The 20,131-nt window shown below is 44.9% G+C and overlaps 1 protein-coding gene across 2 annotated transcripts in view; it reads left to right on the top strand.

The window, feature by feature from the left end:
* The window catches only part of plekhm3 (pleckstrin homology domain containing M3), a 109,935-nt gene extending 92,207 nt beyond the window's left edge, over positions 1 to 17,728 (top strand). Inside the window, exons 7-8 of one of the 2 annotated variants that reach the window (XM_085985476.1) lie at positions 1,913 to 2,070; positions 14,511 to 17,728. In XM_085985476.1, coding sequence (XP_085841602.1) covers positions 1,913 to 2,070; positions 14,511 to 14,685 — 333 coding nt within the window. In that variant the 3' untranslated portion in view covers positions 14,686 to 17,728. Of the gene's footprint in view, positions 1 to 1,912; positions 2,071 to 11,097 lie in introns of both variants that reach the window. The other variant, XM_085985477.1, reaches the window with a different exon arrangement.
* The last annotated feature ends 2,403 nt before the right edge of the window (positions 17,729 to 20,131 follow it).

Genomic DNA, 20,131 nt, shown 5'->3' with positions numbered 1-20,131 from the left:
GCATTTATATAACGCATTTCATGACCTCAGGACGTTTCAAAGCATTTTACAGCCAATGAAATACTTTTGAAATGTAGGAAACGCGGCAGCCAAATTGCACACAGCAATGTGATGATGACCAGAATCTGTTTTAGTGATGATGGTTGAGGGATAAATATTGACATCAGAGAGAATTCCCTTGCTCCTCTTCGAAATAGTGCCATAGGATCTTTTACATCCACCTGAGAAGGAAGACGGGGCCTCGGTTTAACATCTCCTCCAAAAGATGTCACACCCGACAGCGCAGAACTCCCTCAGTACTGCACTGGAGTGTCTGCCTAGATTTTGTGCTCAAGTCTCTGGAGTGGAACCCTCACAGGCAAGAGTGCTACCCACTGAGCCAAGCCTTTGCAAGCTGAGGAAATAGTTCACTGTGACTTACTAATGTCACAAAACACATCCAGGAGAGGGTGAGCAGAAATTCATATTTGCAGTCTCAAAATGTGAATTAAAGTCTTTGAGGCCTGTTCTCTGCTGAGTTAGCTGATCTCAGTCAAGGATCTCCAGTGCCCCAGGGTCAAGGGGCAGTGTTCTTGCTGCTGGTGCGGATTTTCTGGGTGACGACGGGATCCGGCTCCACTGGAATACCCCACAGTCGGATGGTCCACTGGTGCTCAATGTCTAGGCTCACACGTGAATAATGATCACTTTGATGAGCCAGTAGGAGACTGCCAAGGCCAGTGGATCTCTACCCCAATGAGTAATGTCTTCAGGAGGGCAGAGGAGAAGAAACTGTTTTTAAAAAAAAAAAAGTCTTTGCCATTGCAGCAATAACCACTTTCATTTATATTTGGGGCTTTAACAACAACAACTTGCATTTACATGGTGCCTTTAACAACAACTTTCATTTACATAACGTCTTTAACAACAACAACTTTCATTTATAAGCGCCTTTAACAACAACTTTCATTTACATAGCGCCATTAACAACAACAACTTGCATTTACAAGCGCCTTTAACAACGACTTGCATTGACATAGCGCCTTTAACAACAACTTTCATTTACATAGCACCTTTAACAACTTTCATTTACAGGTGCCTTTAACAACAACTTTCATTTACATAGCGCCATTAACAACAACAACGTGCATTTACAAGCGCCTTTAACAACGACTTTCATTGACATAGTGCCTTTAACAACAACTTTCATTTACATAGCGCCTTTAACAACAACAACTTGCATTTACAAGCGCCTTTAACAACGACTTGCATTGACATAGCGCCTTTAACAACAACAACTTGTATTTATATAACACATTTAAAGTAGTAAGACCTCCCAAGGCGCTTTGCAGGAGCGTTATCAGACCAAAATTGACACCGAGCCACATAAGCAGATATTCGGCCAGGTGACCAAAAGCTTGGTCAAAGAGGTAGGTTTTAAGGAGTGTCTTAAAGGAGGAGAGAGAGGTAGGGAGACGGAGAGGTTTAGGGAGCGAATTCCAGAGTTTGGGGCTGAGGCAGCTGAAGGCACAGCTGCCAATGGTGGAGCGATGGAAATCATGGGATGCACAAGAGGCCAGAATTGGAGGAGCACAGAGATCTCGGGGGGGTTGTAGGGCTGGAGGAGGTTACAGGGATAGGGAGGGATTTGAACACAAGCATGAGAATTTTAAATTTGTGGCGTTGCTGGACCGGAAGCCAATATAGGTCAGTGAGCGCAGTGATGGATGAACAGGACTTGGTGCGAGTCAGGATACAGGCAGCAGAGTTTCGGATAAGCTGTTGTTAACGGAGGGTGAAGGAGGCAGGCCAAAAGAACATTGGAATAGTTGAGTCTGGAGGTAACAAAAGCATGGATGAGGGTTTCACCAGCAGATGCATTCCCATTTTGATAGCCTGATTGTGACCTCTGGTCTTTTCTCCCCTTCTCCAGGTCTTCGAAGGCAAGCTCACTCCATTCCTCGTGAAGATCAACAAATTTGCCAGTGCTCACGTGTACAGCTGCAGCCTATGCAGCCAGAAAGGCTTCATCTGTGAAATATGCAACAACGGGCAAATCATCTATCCCTTCGAAGGAACCGCCACCAGAAGGTTGGTTTGTCAGTGTCTAGGCATGGGATAATTGTAGAGTTCAAATCTGGCTGGAGCATTTCAGCCTGACACCCACTTTCAAATTGGCTTGGGTCAGGGGAGCAGGGAATTGAGAGTGGACGAATAGCCCAACATCCGTAAACTTCAGTTCTTCAAAAACTCTGCTGCCCGTGTCCTAACTCGCCCCAAGTCCCGTTCACCCATCACCCCTGTACACTCTGACCTACATTGGCTTCTGGTATGGCAACGCCTCGATTTTAAAAATCTCATCTTTGTGTTCAAATCCTTCGATGTCCTTGCCAGTCCCTCTCAAATTTAGTCTGATGTCGCTCTTGTGGTGCGCCTTGGGATGTTTTACTACGTTAAAAGCACTATATAAATGCAAGTTGTTGCTGGAGGGAACTCATCTATTCTGCCAGGGTACTACCCATCCCTTTTTATATTACCGATTCCTGGGGATTTACTTAATCTTCAAACATTGTATTTTTGTCACAGAAAAGTGAATGTATATTGACCATCACCTCTGTATACAGGTTTGTTGCCCTCTTCCCCTGAAAAAAAACTTTAATTGGGCTCAGTCAACTTCACCCAATGCCACTATATAATGAAGCTAATTTATAAGCTCGTGATCTCTTAAAGGGCAAGTAAATCCTGGCCATGAATTAATTTCTTTCATGTTCAACCTAGAGTTTGCCTTTAATAATACAAGTCTGCTGTTGTAGTGATCTGTAGCCCCAGGCTAATTAATAGTAATTAAAGAAGGAGAAATGTGAGTAATGTGAAAAGGAATGACTTCACAGCTGGGGCTTATTTCCCCTTTAAGGCCTTAAGCTTGGCAACATGAGGAATGGTATATTATGACATAGTTGGCTTATGATTCTGAATGGGGAGTCTATATTATGACCTCATGAGTTCAGGAACAGGCCTAATTATAGACTGGCATGTATGCGCACATATTTGTTTTCTAATACACAATGAGCCCTCTTCTCTATTCTCTGCCTCCCCACCCCCGCTCCCCTATAGCAGATGGTATATCCCAGTGTTAGAATGTTGCCTATTCAAGTTGCTGTAACCCAACGGGTCAGGCAAATGTCCAGTCACTTCGATAAAAGGGGCAAGCATGCTTGATGGATCCTTGCACTGCTGAAATGTGATCTAAGTTCTATGTTTGAGAGTTGCTTCAAACTATTGAGCACGTCCCTTTCAACTGTGCCTCGCTGTGATCTTCATGGATTTCGTGTCTAGGCAAGCCAATTTTGGAGCCTTTTCTTCTACTGGTCCTCCTCTGTATGACTTGCTTTGTAAGCACGCTGTTCCTCACTGTCCCTACATTTCAAAATGCTATAGCCATTATGTGTTAAGGTCACAACAAACGAGATATGTTTCAGCACGGAAACAATTGAAAATGCTCGTTGTGACATTTCCTAATGGCTCTGGGTAGGTGCACTGTGTGCTGTTCGACATATACTTATGGTCACAGAAGATCACGTTTTGATCCTCAGTCTGTGTTGATTTGGGTGATTTCAACAGGAAACAACAACTTGCATTTATATAGCGCCTTTACCGTAATGAAATGTTCTGAGGCGCTTCACGGGAGCGTTATCAAACAAAATTTGACACCAAGCCACATGAGATATTAGGACAAGTGACCAAAAGCTTGATCGAAGAGGTACGTTTTAAGGAGCGTCTTAAAGGAGGAGAGAGGTAGAGAAGGTTTAGGGAGGGAATTGCAGAGCTTGGGGCCGAGGTAACACAAGGCACGGCCGTCAATGGTAGCGTGAAGGAAATTGGTCATTCTCAGTTGATCGCAATTGTAGCAGTGCAGAGATCTGCGGGCTGTAGAGCTGGAGGAGGTTACAGAGATAGGAAGTGTAGAGGTGAGATGCTGCAATTCAAGAGGGAAGGAAGATCACCTGGAACACCCACTGCTGATCACTACACAGGGCAAGGTATTGAATCGGTGCTGGCACCCAAGGAACTATATTCGAGCATGAGTCTCTTCTAGAGGGGAGCGGTAGTGGGGTAAATTGGGGGAAAAAAAGTAAAAAGAAAGCATTGGTCATCAGAGGGTGGAGGTAGGCCTCCACATCTGTATACAGCTGCACAGATACATGCCCACAGCTGAGCTTCTGGTAACAGACACATGGGGAGATAGAAGAGGAGGGACCGCTACCCTCTGCATTGTGGGAGATGGAATCTTTTCAGATGAGACATTAAACCGAGGTCCCATCTGCCCTCAGGTGGACGTAAAAGATCCCGTGGCACTATTTCAAGAAGAGCAGGGAAGTTCTCCCCGGTCAAGATCCTGGCCAAAATTCCTGCCTCCCCCATAATCACTTTTTTCCCTCCTGATTAATCATCACTAAAACAGATTAACTGGTTATTCATTAGCTGCTGTGGAACCTTGCTATTCAAAAATTGGCTGCTGCATTTGGCTACATAACAAGTGATTATACATCCATTGCCTGTGAAACACTTGAGGGCATCCTGAGGTTATATAAATACAAGTTACTTTTTTTCTTTCTTTACCTTGTGACCATGCTCAGTAAGCCCTCTACACAACGGTGAGACAAGAAACCTCAGGAGCAAGTTAATGGCTGTAACTATTTGCAGTAATACAATTTATAGAACCATACAGCACGTAAGGAGGCTATTCCGCCCATCGTGCCTGTGTCGGCTCGTTGAAAGAGCTATCCAATTACTCTCTCTCCCCTGCTCTTTCATAACATAAGAAATAGGAGCAAGAGTAGGCCATTCGGCCCTTCGAGCCTGCTCCGCCATTCAATGAGATCATGGCTGATCTTCTGCCTCAACTCCATTCACCGGCCCTATCGCCATATCCCTTGATGCCCTTACTAGTCAGAAATCTATCGACTTCTGTTTTGAATATACCCAATGACTGAGCCTCCACAGCCCTCTGGGGTAGAGAATTCCAAAGATTCACCAACCTCTGAAGAAATTTCTTCTTATCTCAGTCCTGAATGGCCTACCCTTTATCTTGAGGCTGTGGCCCCTGGTTCTAGACTCTCCAACTAAGGGAAACATTCTCCCAGCATCCATCCTATCAAACCCTGTAATAATTTTGTACGCTTCAATGAGATCCCCCCTCATCTGAATTCAAGAGAATACAGGCCTAGTTTACTCAATCTCTTCTCATACGACAGTCCCGCCATCCCAGGAATCAATCTCATGAACCTTCGTTGCACTCCCTCTATGGCAAGTATACCCTTCCTTAGGTAAGGAGACCAAAATTGTACACCGTACTCCAGGTGTGGTCTCACCAAGGCCCTATATAATTGGAGTAAGACTTCTTTACTCCTGTACTCAAATCCTCTTGTAATGAAGGCCAGCATACCATTTGCCTTCCCAATAGCTTGCTGCACCTGCACATTCACTTTCAGTGACTCATGTACAAGGACACCCAGGTCCCTTTGAGCATCTGCATTCCCCAATCGTTCACCATTTAGGAAATACTCTGCCTTTCTGTTTTTTCTACCAAAGTGGATAACTTCGCATTTATCCACATTATATTCCATCTGCCATGTTCTCGCCCACTCACTGAGCCTGTCGAGATCCCCTTGAAGCCTCTTCACATCCTCTTCGCAACTGACACTGCCACCTAGCTTTGTATCATCAGCAAATTGGGAAATGTTACATTTAGTCCCCTCATCCAAATCATTGATATAGATTGTGAATAACTGGGGCCCAAGCACCGATCCTTGTGGTACCCCACTAGTCACAGCCTGCCATCCTGAAAAAGACCCGTTTATCCCTACTCTTTTTGTTTTCTGTCTGTTAACCAATTCTCAATCCATGCTAGTATATTACCCCCAATTCCATGTGCCCTAATTTTGTTCACCAACCTCTTGTATGGGATGTTATCGAAGGCCTTCTGAAAATCCAGATACACCACATCTACCAGTTCCCCTTTGTCTACTCCACTAGTTACATCCTCAAAGAACTCCAATAGGTTTGTTGAACTGGATTTCCCTTTCATAAATTCATGTTGACTCTGCCCAATCTTACTACATGTTGAGCGTTCCGGACTCCGGGACAATTGGTGGCAGGGGTCCGGAATCCGTAAAATGTTCCGGAATCTGGACACCGAGGGAGGCTTACCAAAAGCGCAACCTGGGCCCAGACATTTTTGGACTCGGCACGTGTTTCTGATGTCCGAAGTCAGGAACTAGCGCAACCTGGGCTCAGGCGTTTCCGGACTTCGGACATCAGAAACCCGTTCCGAAGTCCAAGAAAACCAGCTCGGCCTCAGTCCTGAGGTTGCCGGATTGGGGACGTTCTACCTGTTAGTTTCTAAGTGCCCAGTTAGTTCATCCTTTTATAATAGATTCCAGCATTTTCCCAACTACTGATGTGAGGCTAACAGGTCTGTACTTCCCCGTTTTCTCTCTTCCCTCCTTTCTTAAATAGCGGGGTTACATTTGCTATCCTCCAATCTGCAGGAACCATTCCAGAATCTATAGAATTTTGGAAGATGACAACCAATGCGTCCACTATTCCAATGGCCACCTCTTTCAAAACCCTAGGATGTAGGTCATCCAGTTCTTGGGATTTCTCGATTTTTAGTCCCATTAATTTTGCTAGTACTGTTTTTTTACCTAATAATTTCTTTAAGTTCCTCATTCTCATCACACCCTTGGTTTTCTTGTATTTCTGGGAGGTTTATTGTGTCTTCCTCCATGAAGACAGAAACTAAGTATTTATTTAATTTCTCTGCCATTTCCTCATTCCCCATTATAAATTCTCCCTTCTCTGACCGTAAAGGACCTACATTTACCTTCACCAGTCTTTTCCTTTTCACATACCTATAGAAGCTTTTACAATCCATTTTTATATTTTTCGCTAGTTTATGCTCATATTCCATTTTCACTTTCTTTATCAATTTCTTGGTCCCCCTTTGCTGATTTCTAAAAAGATCCCAATCCTCAGGCTGACCGCTTTTTCTGGCAACTTTATAAGCTTCCTCCTTTGACTTAATACTAGCTTTAATTTCTTTTGTTAGCTATGGTTGGATCACTTTTCCTTTTGGGTTTTTATGCCCTAGAGAAATATGTTTGTTGCAAATTATGCATTATTTCCTTGAATGTTAGCCATTGTATGTCCACCTTCATACCTTTTAGTGTAGTCTCCCAATCTACCATGGCCAATTTGTCCCTCATACCCTTGTAGTTTCCTCTGTTTAGATTGAAGACCTTAGTTTCAGATTGGACTACATTACTCTCAAACTTAATGTAAAATTCAATCATATTATGGTCACTTGTCCTTAAAGGCCCCTTTACCACAAGATTATTGATTAGCCCTTTCTCATTACACAGTACCAGATCCAGAATAGCCTGTTCCCTGGTTGGTTCCTCCATATACTGATCCAGGAAACCATCTCGCATGCATTCCAAGAATTCGTCCTCCACACCGTTAATGGTAATTTGATTTACCCAGTCAATATGTAGATTAAAGTCCCCCATGATTACCGTATTGCCCTTGTTACATGCACTTCTAATCTCTTGATTGACACTGTGCCCTACATTACCACTACTGTTTGGTGGCCTATACACAACTCCCACCAATGTTTTCCGCCCTTTGCTGTTTCTTAGCTCCACCCAAACTGATTCCAGTTCTACATCATAATCTGCCAAGCCAAGATGTTTTATCTCTACCGTACCGATCTCATCCCTTATTAACAGCACTACGCCACCTACTTCCCCTTTTTGTCTGTCCTTCCTAAATGTTGAGTACCCTGGAACATTCAGTTCCCAGCTTTGGTTACCCTGCAACCATGTCTCTGTAATGGCAATTACATCATACCCAGTTACTTCTATTAGTGTCACTAATTCATCCACCTTGTTGCAAATGCTACATGCATTTAGATAAAGTGCCTTCAACTTTGCCTGTTTAATATTTTTCTGCACTTTGACCCTCTTTACTGTTGGCCTTTGTTTCTGCTCCCTACTAGTTTTGCTAACTACTTTTCTAACTTGCACTTTCAGCTTTGTTTCTCTCCGTTCTGGGCCCAAACTTAGGTTCCCAGCCCCCTGACAAACTAGTTTAAATCCTTGCCAACAGCACTAGCAAACCCCCCTGCGAGGATGTTGGTCCCGCTTCTGCCGAGGTGTAACCCGTCCAGCTTGTACAGGTCCCACCTTCCCCAGAATCGGTCCAATGCCTCAGGAATTTAAATCCCTCCCTCCTACACCATCTCTCCAGCCATGCATTCATCTGGTCTATTCTCTTATTTCTGCTCTCGTTAGCACGTGGCACTGGGAGTAATCCTGCGATTACTACCTTTTTGAGGTCCTGCTTTTTAATTTATTTCCTAGCTCCCTATATTCTGCTTGCAGGACCTCGTCCTTTTATCTACCTATGTCGTTGGTACCGATATGGACCACGACCTCTGGCTGTTCACACTCCCCCTTCAGAATGTCCTGCAGCTGCTCAGTGACATCCTTGACCCTGGCACCAGGGAGGCAACATACCATCCTGGAGTCAAGTCTGTGGCCACAGAAACATCTATCTGTTCCCCTTACAATAGAATCCCCTATCAGTATTGCTCTCCCACTCTGTTTCCTCCCCTCCTGTGCAGCTGAGCCACTCGTAGTGCCATGGACTTGGCTTTTGCTGCATTCCCGAGAAACCATCTCCCCCAGCAGTATCCAAAACGGAAAATCTGTTGGAGAGGGAGATGGACCCAGGGGACTCCTGCACTACCTTCCTAGTTCTTTTATTCTGTCTGGTGGTCATCCATTCCCTGTCTGCCTGTGCACTCTTTACCTCGGTGTGACCACCTCGTTAAACGTGCTATCCACGAAGATCTCAGCCTCGCGGATGCTCCACAGTGACTCCAGCTGCAGCACCAGCTCTGAAACGCGAATTTCGAGTAGCTGCAGCTGGAGACACTTCTTGCACACGTGTTCGCCCTGGACACCGAAAGTGTCCATGACTTCCCACATAGCACAGGAGGAGCACTCCGAGCTGCCTTGCCATGTCCTACCTTTAATTTACTCCTTTTACTTCCTTTAAATTAAAGAATATTAAATACACTAGGGACCTTACTTCACTTTAAACACTACTTACTCTAAACGAGAGACCTTACTTTTACTTTAACGACTGGACTGTAGAAATACTCACCAGGCCCTACTTACCAATCAGCTCCTTCCCTTGTGCCGACATCACTTTTAATGTCTGACGTCACTTTCGAATGTTGCTTGTTGAGGTCTGCTCTCGCTGCTGCTCCCAATGGCTTGGTCTGGGCCTTGGGCTTTATTTCCTCGCTCCTCCTTCGCCTGTTCCCTCACAGGTCTGGGCCTCGAGCCTCGGGCTTTATTTCCTTGCTCCTCCTTCGCCTGTTCCCTCACAGGTCTGGGCCTCGAGCCTCGGGCATTATTTCCTCGCTCCTCCTTCGCTTGTTCCCTCACAGGTCGGTCCGCTCTCGCTGCTGCTCCCAATAGCTTTCCCCATAGTCCTGAAAATTTTTCCCCTTAAAGTATTTATCCAATTCCCACAATTGAATCTGCTTCCACCACTGTTTCAGGCCGTGCTTTCCACATCATCATAACTCGCTGTCTAAACAAAAAATTCTCATCTCACCTCCTGGTTCTTTTGCCAATTACCTTAAATCTGTGACCTCTGGTTACTGACCCTCCTGCCAGTGGAAACTGTACCTCCTTATTTACTCTTATCAAACTCTTCATGATTTTGAACACCTCTATCAAATCTCCCCTTAACCAGCTCTGCTCTAAGGAGAACAACCCCAGCTTCTCCAGACTCTCCACCTAACTGAAGTCCTTCATCCCTCATATCATTCCAGCAAATCTCCTCTGCACCCTCTCCAAGGCCTTGACATTCTTATTAAAGTGTGGTGCCCAGAATTGAACACAATCTGGCTGAGAACTTAGCTAGGTCAGTGCGGATCACGGGTGGAACTTGATACTTTCCCGCTCTGCACTGTTCAGTTCAACACTTAACCGACTGAAGCACAGTGGAGGCTTTGACTACATTGCAGCTTGCGGAGTGGCCGGTCCCTCAATTTCACCAGGAATAGCTGAGAGGATGATAGACCCCCTTATGATGGAACCGCCAGTGCAGAGCTGAGAAACCTTCGAATCACGAAAGTAGCTTTGGGAGGAGGGACGTGAAGAGGAGGGAAAGGAGAACAACAGTAACTTGCATTTATAAACAAGAAACAACACTTGCATTTATATAGCGCCTTTCATGACCTCCGGACATCCCAAAGCGTTTTGCAGCCAATGAAGTACTTTTTGAAGTGTGGTCACTGTTGTAATGTAGAAAACACTGCAGCCAATTTGCGCACAGCAAGGTCCCACAAACAGCAATGTGATAATGGCCAGATAATCTGTTTGTGATGTTGGTTAGGGGATATATGTTGGCCAGGACACAGACAGAACTCCCTTGCTGTTACATCCAACTGAAAGGGCAGACGGCGCCTCGGTTTAACGTCTCATCCGAAAGATGGCACCTCCGACCGTACTGCACTGGGAGTGTCGGCCTGGATTTTGTACACAGGTCTCTCGAGTTAAACTTGAACCCAGAACCTTCTGACTCGGAGGCGAGAGTGCTACGCACTGAGCCATGACTATCACATACCAGCTCTTACACAGAAAAGCATCCCAGGGCACTTCACAGAGGAAGAAAAGGAATGGACGCCAAGAATCTTTTGTAGAGTTGAGTTTTGTGAAGGCTTCTAGAATCAGGGAGGGAGGTAGAGATATCAAGGGTGCTTGAGGGGGGAATAAGAGAAAGTGAGAACAGCAAAAATAAGTCATTGCCTCTTTTGGTGAGGTAGGTGCTTCTAAAATAACACAAGAGGTGTGTTTAAAGCAGTTGGTTGTGGTTATTTTGAAAAGCTTGTTCATATCTGTTGAGAATTGTTAGTATTAGCACAAGACAAACTCCTTGTGCTTCATCAACTAGACTGTGTTACTGTATGTTTGTTTAAACATTCTGGGCCATGCATGTATTTTTTCTAGTGTTTTTCTGTTCCGTTTCCCTTCAAAGAGAATGCGTGATTCATCCAGCATTTAGGTCGTGCAGAGACCAATAATAACTCCTCTGAAAGTCATAAAGGCTACAAAGAAAACCGAGACAGCTGAGGGGAGACGGATGGATGGATGGATAAATGGTCCATCAGAAACACCCAACTTCCTTTGAAGCAAAGCCCAGCTGTCTAGAAGAGCCACACCTTTTGCCTTAGCACAGGTGTGCAGTACGCCTGGCCTCTTAGTGACGGGAATTCACTCTGTAACCAAAGGAACGGCACTTTAACTTAAAGGCAATCATGGAGGGCACTGCACTGGGGATGGTGGGGAAGGTGGTCTTGTGTGTAAAATCACAAAAAAAAAGACTTGTATTTATATAGCGCCTTTCACCACCTCTGGACGTCCCAAAGTGCTTTACAGCCAATGAAGTGCTTTTGAAGCGTAGTCACTGTTGCAATGTAGGAAACGTGGCAACCAATTTGCACACAGGTTTATTTCAGTTTGGGACCTTGCTATTAGTTGAGAGATAAATATTGGCCAGGACACCGGGGCGAACTACCTGCTCTTCAAATAGTGCCGTAAGGTGCCGTTATCTTTTACAGGCACCAGAGAGTGCAGACAGGGCCACGATTTTCATCTCGGCCAAAAGACGGTACCTCCGACAGTGCAGCACTCCCTCAGTACTGCACTGAGTGTTGGCCTGGATTATGGGCTCAAGTCTCTGGAGACGAGAATGCTATCCACTGATCCACGGCTGGAATAGAGGATTGAATGCAAGACACGGACATACTTTTTCATCATCAGTCCAAGGTCCCGGACAGAGCCCACTAGAGCGCTCATTACGATGACCGATTAGAGTGCAGATAACAGACTTGTTCTCTGAAATTTTATTCATCAATCCACAATTGAGTCTCGCCATCTCATCTGTAAAATTTTCCAAAGCAGAGCCATGTTTAATCTTAAGTGGGACCAAGAACTGGAAGTTCTAATTCTGGACCAATGCAATAGCAAAATACTGCAGATGCTGGAAATCTGAAATAACAGAAAATGCTGGAAGCACTCCGGTCAGGCAGCATCGAGGAGAGAGAAACAGGGTTAACGTTTCGGGCCGAGGACCCTTCGTCAGAACTGGAAAAGGTTAGAGAAGTAACAGATTTTTAAGCAGAGACACGGAAAGGGAGGAGGGGAGGAAAGAACAAAGGGAGGAACTGTGATCGGGTGGAAGGCAGGAGAGATTGACTGATAAAAGGGATGATGGTGCAAGGATGGATGTTGAGTCCAGAAGGCTGTGCCTAATCGAAAGATGAGGTGCTGTTCCTCGAGGAAGGATTAGGCACTTTTACAGCCTTCTGGACTCGACATAGAGTTCAACAATTTCAGACTATAACCTCGGCCCCTATATTTTTTCCCCTTTTTTTTTCCACATGGTAGCTGTTGATGATTCTGCCATCGCCATTTACACCTCATCTCGAGTCATCTTTTGTTTCTTAACCTGTCCCATTACCTTCTCTTCTTGCCTTGTACCATCATCCCTTTTGTCAGACTGGAAGGCAGGAGAGATTGACTATCACAGTCCTCGTTATTCTTTCCTCCCCTCCTCCCTGTCCTTGCCCCTGCACTTGCTTAAAAATCTGTTACTTCTCTAACCTTTTCCAGTTCTGACGAAGGGTCCTCGACCTGAAAAGTTAACTCTTGTTTCTCTCTCCTCGATGCTGCCTGACCTGAGTGTTTCCAGCATTTTCTGTTATTTCTAATTCTGGACCAAGTGGAATTGATTGGCTTTTCAAGCTCGTGCTGTGTCGAGCTCTGTCCCACTGGTGCTGTGGTACCAGTCCAATCCGCACCCCCGCCCCATCATAAAAAACACACTGTCCAGGATTTTAACACTCCCCTCACCCAGCGAGAATGGCACGTGGGAGGGGGTTAAGATTTGGCCGAGTTCTCTTACCGTTCCAGCCCTGCAACATCTTACCTTCGCTGACTTTTTTGCTGCAGGCAAGCGAGGGCCTAATTTAAATGTAAAGGTCGCGGCCCAATGATGTCATTGGTACTGCAGTGTGATTTTTCGCATGATTCTGAGGCCTGCCTGGTGTCGAAACCGCCAAGTGACCAGAAGTGTTTAAAGAAATAACTTTGCTGTGAACTCCTTGTGGGCCTGGAGGAGCAGGAGTGCTTCCCCCTAGGTCTCGCAAGGAGTCCTTGGGCCTCCCTAGCCCCACCCCCACCCCCCCCCGGGCCTTGTGTCTCACTCTGCGTGCTTTTTCAGGTCATCAGCTTCTGGCACCCACTCCAAACGCGCTGACCATTTCAGGCTTGAAAACGGGCCCACACGATTTTCTAAGCCACTGTGCTGACAGGACATGTTATAACAAATATGCTGTCAATGAGTTTATCACTGAGTTCTTAATAGCTGGTTCACAAGATTATGTGATAGCAGTGATTGTTTTGCTGTTTATCTGTAAAGATTAACCTAAAGAGATGCGTGCTGTTACTTACACAGGGCTGACAAAATGAAGAAGGTAGTTGGTGGGTTTTGTTCCTTAGGCTTTCTAGGTTTTCATGAATAGGCCAGATTTGAAGAAACTATAGAATTGTTCGCTATTTCACGCACCAATAATTAGTGCAGAAACGAAGAGACAAAATGGATCACTGATCATGGGAGGTTCTTCCAATGATTTTCTCCTTCCTATACATGACTCCAGTTCCACAGGCTCCGGTACCTCGTCCAAGTGTCCAGTCTTCACATGTGGAGCTAGACAGTAAGTGGCAGTGGGCTATTTGACTGTGGGGGTGTCACACCATTCCTGTCTGCTCACCTGACATCTGCACACATTGGGGGGGGGGGGGTAAATTTGACTCCTGTATATGTTATAGAGTACAATACTACACACTGTGTTACTGAAGTCATTAACACGTCTGTATATGTTTTTAAAAAAAATAGAATACTGCATTACTGAGTTTCAACACTCCCATATAAATGATAGAATAATGTATCCCTGTGGACATTCTAGGCACTAGTTATTGTGATCTGGAATGCACTGCCTGAAAAAGGGTGGTGGACACAGATTCAAAAGTAATTTTCAAAAGGGAATTCGATATATACTTGAAAAGGAAACATTTGCGGAGCTATGGGGAGTGGGACTAATTAGATAGCTCTTTCGCTGGTACAATGGGCTGAATGGCCGCCTTTGCTGTGTGGCTCTACTGGTTTAAATGTCTTCCCTGTTTATATAAGATACTTATTAAAGTCTCCTAGTGATGTACTTCACAACAGTCACTGCACTTTAAAAAGGAATTAATTGGCTATAAAGCTCTTTGGGACATCCTGAGGTCATGGAAGGCGCAAGTGCAAGTTCTTTCTTTTGTTTTCTTTATAATCTGGACAAGTATCACAGTTTGGTAGTGTACATAGGCTTTGTTCTTTCTCTGTAGGTGTGAGATTTGTGGAGCGGTCTTCCACGCTGAGTGCAAGTCGAGGAGCGTTCCCTGCCCTCGGTGCGTGCACAGGGAGCTGCAGAAGAAGCCCCGGTCTTTCTGGCGCGAACTCAACTTGGACGACAACTTTGAGCTTTGCAGTGCGTTCGAATTCTCTTGTCCAAACACCTGATGTCCAGGTCAGATTTAGCACAGTGTAGAGTTCTCCGGCTAATCTTTCATTGATGGAGAAGTAAGGCATTCTGATCTCCGTGTACAGCAACACAATGAATTGAAAGAGGATATTTTGTTAGTGAACATAAGCAGGGTGCAATGGGACAAGGTGTAGTAAAGAAAGAAGCACGGAGTGCAAGAGACTCCCCCTTCACATAATGCACAATGTAGATTGTATTTAAGATATATCCTTTGAGAGTTTGTTGTCTTGTCCCTATGTGCAATGTAAGAACCATCTCCTCTCTGATAGTTGGAAGACTCTTGAGTGAAATGAGCGTGGATTGGTTTCCAGTGGGTACACAGAAGTCCCTTTTAATTTGGCGCCAAGTTAGCATCCTCATTCCGAGCTGGTGTGAAAAATGGTCGGGCCACTTTGCTGTGGTATGGTTCTTAGGTTGGGTTGAGGTGCATTCCTGGGCTGGATCAGACAACACTTTTACGTTGCATCTCATTTTTAACCATACCCGACCCTGGGAGTATTTGTTGTGGGAACTGAGTGCCAAAGGGTGGTTAAAATATTCCGTTTCCCAATCCCAACATCCCTCACCTTGGCACAAGATTCACCCCTTACTCTAGGACAACAGGAATGTACACACACACTTCCCGGTGTCCTATTGGGGTTAGTACAATTTCTATTTTAACAATTCATCTGAAAAGCATTAGGGTACTATCCAAGATCTATTACTTATTGACAACCAGCTGAGTATTATTGGGGAAAAGATATTTTAACAGTAACAGTAATTTTCCCTTGTGCTTTTCGAACTGATCAGATTCTCCATCAATTCCATAGCTGCTTCCCTTTTTTAAAACTTATTTTATTCCACAATATATTTTTCTTCTTTTTGTTTCCTGCTTTTCCGGTTAAAGTTGTGTGCAGGAGAGTGTGCAGATATTCTGGGACAGCATTCTGTTTCTCTTTGGCGTTGGTTGGCCAGCGGGAGGAGCAATACACAGAGCGTAGGGCCGACTGATCTACGCTCGAGTGCACCGCAAGCTGTCGCAGGCAGATTGAAGTGACAAATTGCCAGGATTGGGCCCATAATCTACAGAGTAGAGCGATTCACAAGCAAACATGAGAGAAGATTTCTTGACTTCTCGCAGGGATCATTAGATAAGCGGGCGCTTACCAGAATCTTAACCTCTTTAGGATTAAACATTGCACCGTCCAGGGTGACGACACTTCACAGTGGCCATTTTGTTCTAGTCCCACATAAAAGGTTATGCACATTTGTCAAGCCTCCAAATTTGGAATCCATTCTCCCAATCACTGGGCCTTGCACATTCCTGAGGAATTTTTTTTTTTTTTTTTTCTTTTTTAAAGGGAGGGTTGGTGATGGGGAGAGAAAGGGTCAAAGTGAGCAATGGAAAAGAAAGAAGAAAGTCGTTAAGACAAAGCGGATTAGGCCCCAAAAAGCCTTACTAGAAATAGGTAAAAACTCACTCTTGTTCCTTTTTATTAAGATGGAAAAATTAGAGCAAAGTATTAATAAAATGAACGTGTGCATAGTTGCAAACGTTGACAGTCATTGCTGTACATGGAGCGCATGGGTGGAGTTCAGATCTACATAATCGCTGAGGGTTGTGGGATTACAGAAAATGCACAGTGGGCAACAGTGAGATCATAGAATGTGTACACTGAGGGAAAACTGGGATATAAAGGGTACACTTTGGGATCACAGTGGGTACACAATTAAGGATGGGGGGGGGGGGGTTGTGGAAGATCCTGAGGAGGAGTGGGATTTTGAGGGTAACTAAAGGCAGCATAGAAAATACATTTTTCTCACCCACATTCTGGAATTGCAGTTTTGAATGTAAAGACCCACTGATCAGATTCTGCTGCATCTAATACAGCATGTTCCAGCTTCTCCCCATCTCTCCGACTAACCCACCTCATTGTCATCCAAGGTACGTTTCGTCTCTGTCAGAGTCACTTCCTCCAGTTAAAGTTCGCCTGGAGCAAATAAAAATAAAAGAATTAGCAATTTGTAAAAGTTAATTTTAGTTGTGTTCAAAATAAAGTTGTATTTGGCACACAGTGAGAGGGTTTTAAAAAGGTGTGTTTTTTTTTTAGCCTGTTTAGAGCAAAGCAGTTACTGTAAATCAAGGGTCAGGTTTCGGGTTCTTGTAACAGTAGGCACTACCCGTACCTGCCCTGCTGTGGGTGCAGTCCCACTAACTGGTACATGTACTAATTCAGTGTGGGCTACGCAGCCATTTTAGGTTTAGTATGTGACCCATGTCCAGTCCCCTTTAAGTAAGGTTTCCTAGTACAACAGCAAGCTCTCTGGGTTGGGGGGGGGGTGGTGCTGCAGAGATCGCACTGAAACACAGCAGCAGGCCGCTGTTTAACCCTTTCAACAGCACGGATGTCAATTTGGGTTTGAGCATGAAAGCACTCAGGGTCGAGTTAATGTGTGTGTATAAATGATGTCATGTATCAGAAGTGCTGCTGTATTTTGGAAAAGTGAAGTGAGCGGCGTTGCTTTTTAAAACAGTGAAAAGCAGAAGTGAAGGTTTGATGGAGGGAAAAAAAACAACTGGAAATGTAACTTTTCGGTACCATTTCGTGACACCACATCACAGTGCAGAGTGTCTTGTGAAGTCTTGCAGGGGAGGTCGCGCCTCATTGACTTGGCTGCTGTTACCTGCCTCCGACTCTGGACACCGTCTCATCCAGTCATTTAAAAAAAAACTTGAGATACCATCACTCGCAATCTGCCCTGTCCTGCCGTGACAGGATTACACCTCTAATCAACAATTCTGCACTAAGGTGTCTACCATAGATGTATAGAAACTGCACCAGACATGTGTGAACTATTATCTTTCATCTTAATACCTGCTGCAATTGTAAAACTCTTAACTTGAAGTCTGCTGCTTTTATAATATAAAATATATTTATGTATATACATCTTGACAGGAACAATTATCCTGAGATTCATTTTTGTACAGTTGGAGCCCATAAAGCTGTCCTGAAAATAATAAAGGTATTTAATTCTATTGCACCACCGTTTTGTATGTTGTTAATTGTGTTTCAAAGCGCTATCTTTCAATGGGCTGTACAAATCGGGAAGATCCCAGATTTGATCCCCGATCTGTGCTATCTTCGCTGATCTCAGCTACAATGAGGTTGAAGGCACTATGCCTGGGCTCAATATCCCATGGAGGAAAAACCTTCTTTACCAAACACACAGCACAACAGCAATTATTTCCAGTGGCAGGAGGGTCAGTAATCAGAGGAGACAGAATTTAAGATAGTTGATAAAAGAAATGGGGGGGGTGGCGGTGGGGGGATGGAGGGAGAAATGAGGACACTTTTTAACGCAGCGTGTTGTTCTGACCTGGAATGCGCTGCCTTTCATGATCTCAGGATGCCCTAAAGTGCTTTTACAGCCAGTGAGGTACTTTTTTGAAGTGTTGTAGTCACTGTTGTAATGTAGGAAACGTGGCAGCTATTTTGTGCACAGCAAGCTCCCACAAACAGCAATGTGATTTTGTGATGTTGGTTGAGGGATAAGAATTTGCCAGGACACCGGGGAGCACTCCTGTACTCTTCTTCGAAATAGTGTCATGGGATCTTTTGCATCCACCTGAGAGGGTAGTTGGGCCTCGGTTTAACATCTCATCCGAAAGACGGCACCTCCGACAGTGCAGCACTCCCTCAGAACCAAGGCGAGTAGTTGGATTAAGATAATTGAATGGCGGGACAGGCTCAAGGGGCTGAATGGCCGCCTCCTGTGTTCCTATGTTCTCTCAGTACGGCACTGCAGTGCCAACTTAGATTTTTGTGCTCAAATCTCTGGAATGGGACTGTGAACCCACAACCTTCTGACTCGGGCGCGAGTGTGACCCACTGAGCCATGGCTGACACCTATGAGCAAACTGAAACGCCTGATTTCCATTGGGATGTTTTTCACCTATTCGGTTTGATTGATTCTGCAAGATTTGGATTTTCACTTCAATGGAAGCTAAACGTTTCAGTCAGGTTACATTTCTGTACTTTTCTTCTACCCATGTTCCACCCCCTCCGACCCCCGCCCCCAAACTCTCCTTTTCCCATGAGTACCAGCACATTAGAGCTGTCAACACACTGCCAGCCTCCAAGTGCTGGAGGGGGGTGCTTGGCAACGCTTCTCTCCCCCTGTTTAACTCGTGGGACTTTATATCAACGGTAACCAATTTGTTGTTGTCGTCTAGCTCGTTTGGTGGAGTGATTTTATTGAGGATCTCGCAAATTAAACGTGAGCGGCCTTAGTGCCTCGTTGTCGCTTCCAATTAGTGCATTGTCGAGCCGCACAATAGCATCACTGTAGCAAGCGCAATGGGGGCTTTCTGTGCTTCCCTTGTGGACTGCGGGCAGTCAAGATTCATTTGGGGGGGGGGGCAGGGAGAGGAGAAGGAGGAGGGGGTGGGGGGTGGTGTGGAGATCCTGCAACATGGACGGAAAATGCCATCAGGAAATAAAAGCAGCTGCGATGCAGTGTAAGGTCCCAGCCCTGTGAAAGCTTGGAGTGGAAGCCTCCCATTCAAGCCCTCCCTCGCCGCACAAAGAGACTCGAGGGGGGCTTGGATGTAATTAGTGGATTCAGCTGTGGAAAGAACACTGCTTGCCTCATTCTAACGGAACTTTATTTTCAAAAGACAAGTCCTTGCAGTTATTTTAAAGTTTAAAAGAGGCAGATTCCTCCCCGATTCCTTTTCTTTAATATCCCTGAACTATTTTGTTTTGGTAGAGCAACATGGATTTTATTTTAAAACGTTGCTGGCCCATAAACACACAAGAAATTCTCTCCTATTTTACAAATAACCTTATCCAGCAACAGTATACTTGAAAAGGAAAAATGTGCAGGGCTATGGGGAAAGAGCGAGGCAGTAGGGACTAATTAGCTAACTCTTTCAAAGAGCCAACACGGGCACGATGGGCCGAATTGCATCCTTCTGTGCTGTAAGATTCTATGACATATAAAAAAAGACAACATACAGTCAAATATATGAAGACCTTTCAACCATGGACAGTCATGCATTGCAATTAGGGTCACTGGATTTACAGTGACTGAATAAATCAAATTCCATTTTATTGCTCAGAATTCCATGACTTATCAGGGATGACATTCCATAATTCTGACTGCCTTTTCCTCGAAAATGGGAAAAATTACACATTGTCTAGTATATGCAAAGGTGCAGTGTGACCTCTAATCGAGGCCACTGGGTTTCTAAGTGGGGGATTAAATACGTGGGGTTACGGGGATAGGGTGGGATATGTGTGTCGGTGCAGGCTCGATGGGCCGAAATGGCCTCTATCTGCACTGTGGGGTTTCTGTGTGATTCTGTGATAAGTAAAATTCCAATTTTTATTATGTGGGGATTCTGAGAATTTTACTAGTGATTTGGGATTCCATTCCACCACG

Source organism: Somniosus microcephalus, chromosome 4 (genome assembly GCF_052327205.1).
Source record: "Somniosus microcephalus isolate GS21.2 chromosome 4, FLI_Smic_1.0, whole genome shotgun sequence".
NCBI lineage: Eukaryota > Metazoa > Chordata > Chondrichthyes > Squaliformes > Somniosidae > Somniosus > Somniosus microcephalus.
The sequence above is the reverse complement of the archived record's forward strand: the minus strand, read 5'-3'. Positions and strand labels throughout refer to the sequence as shown.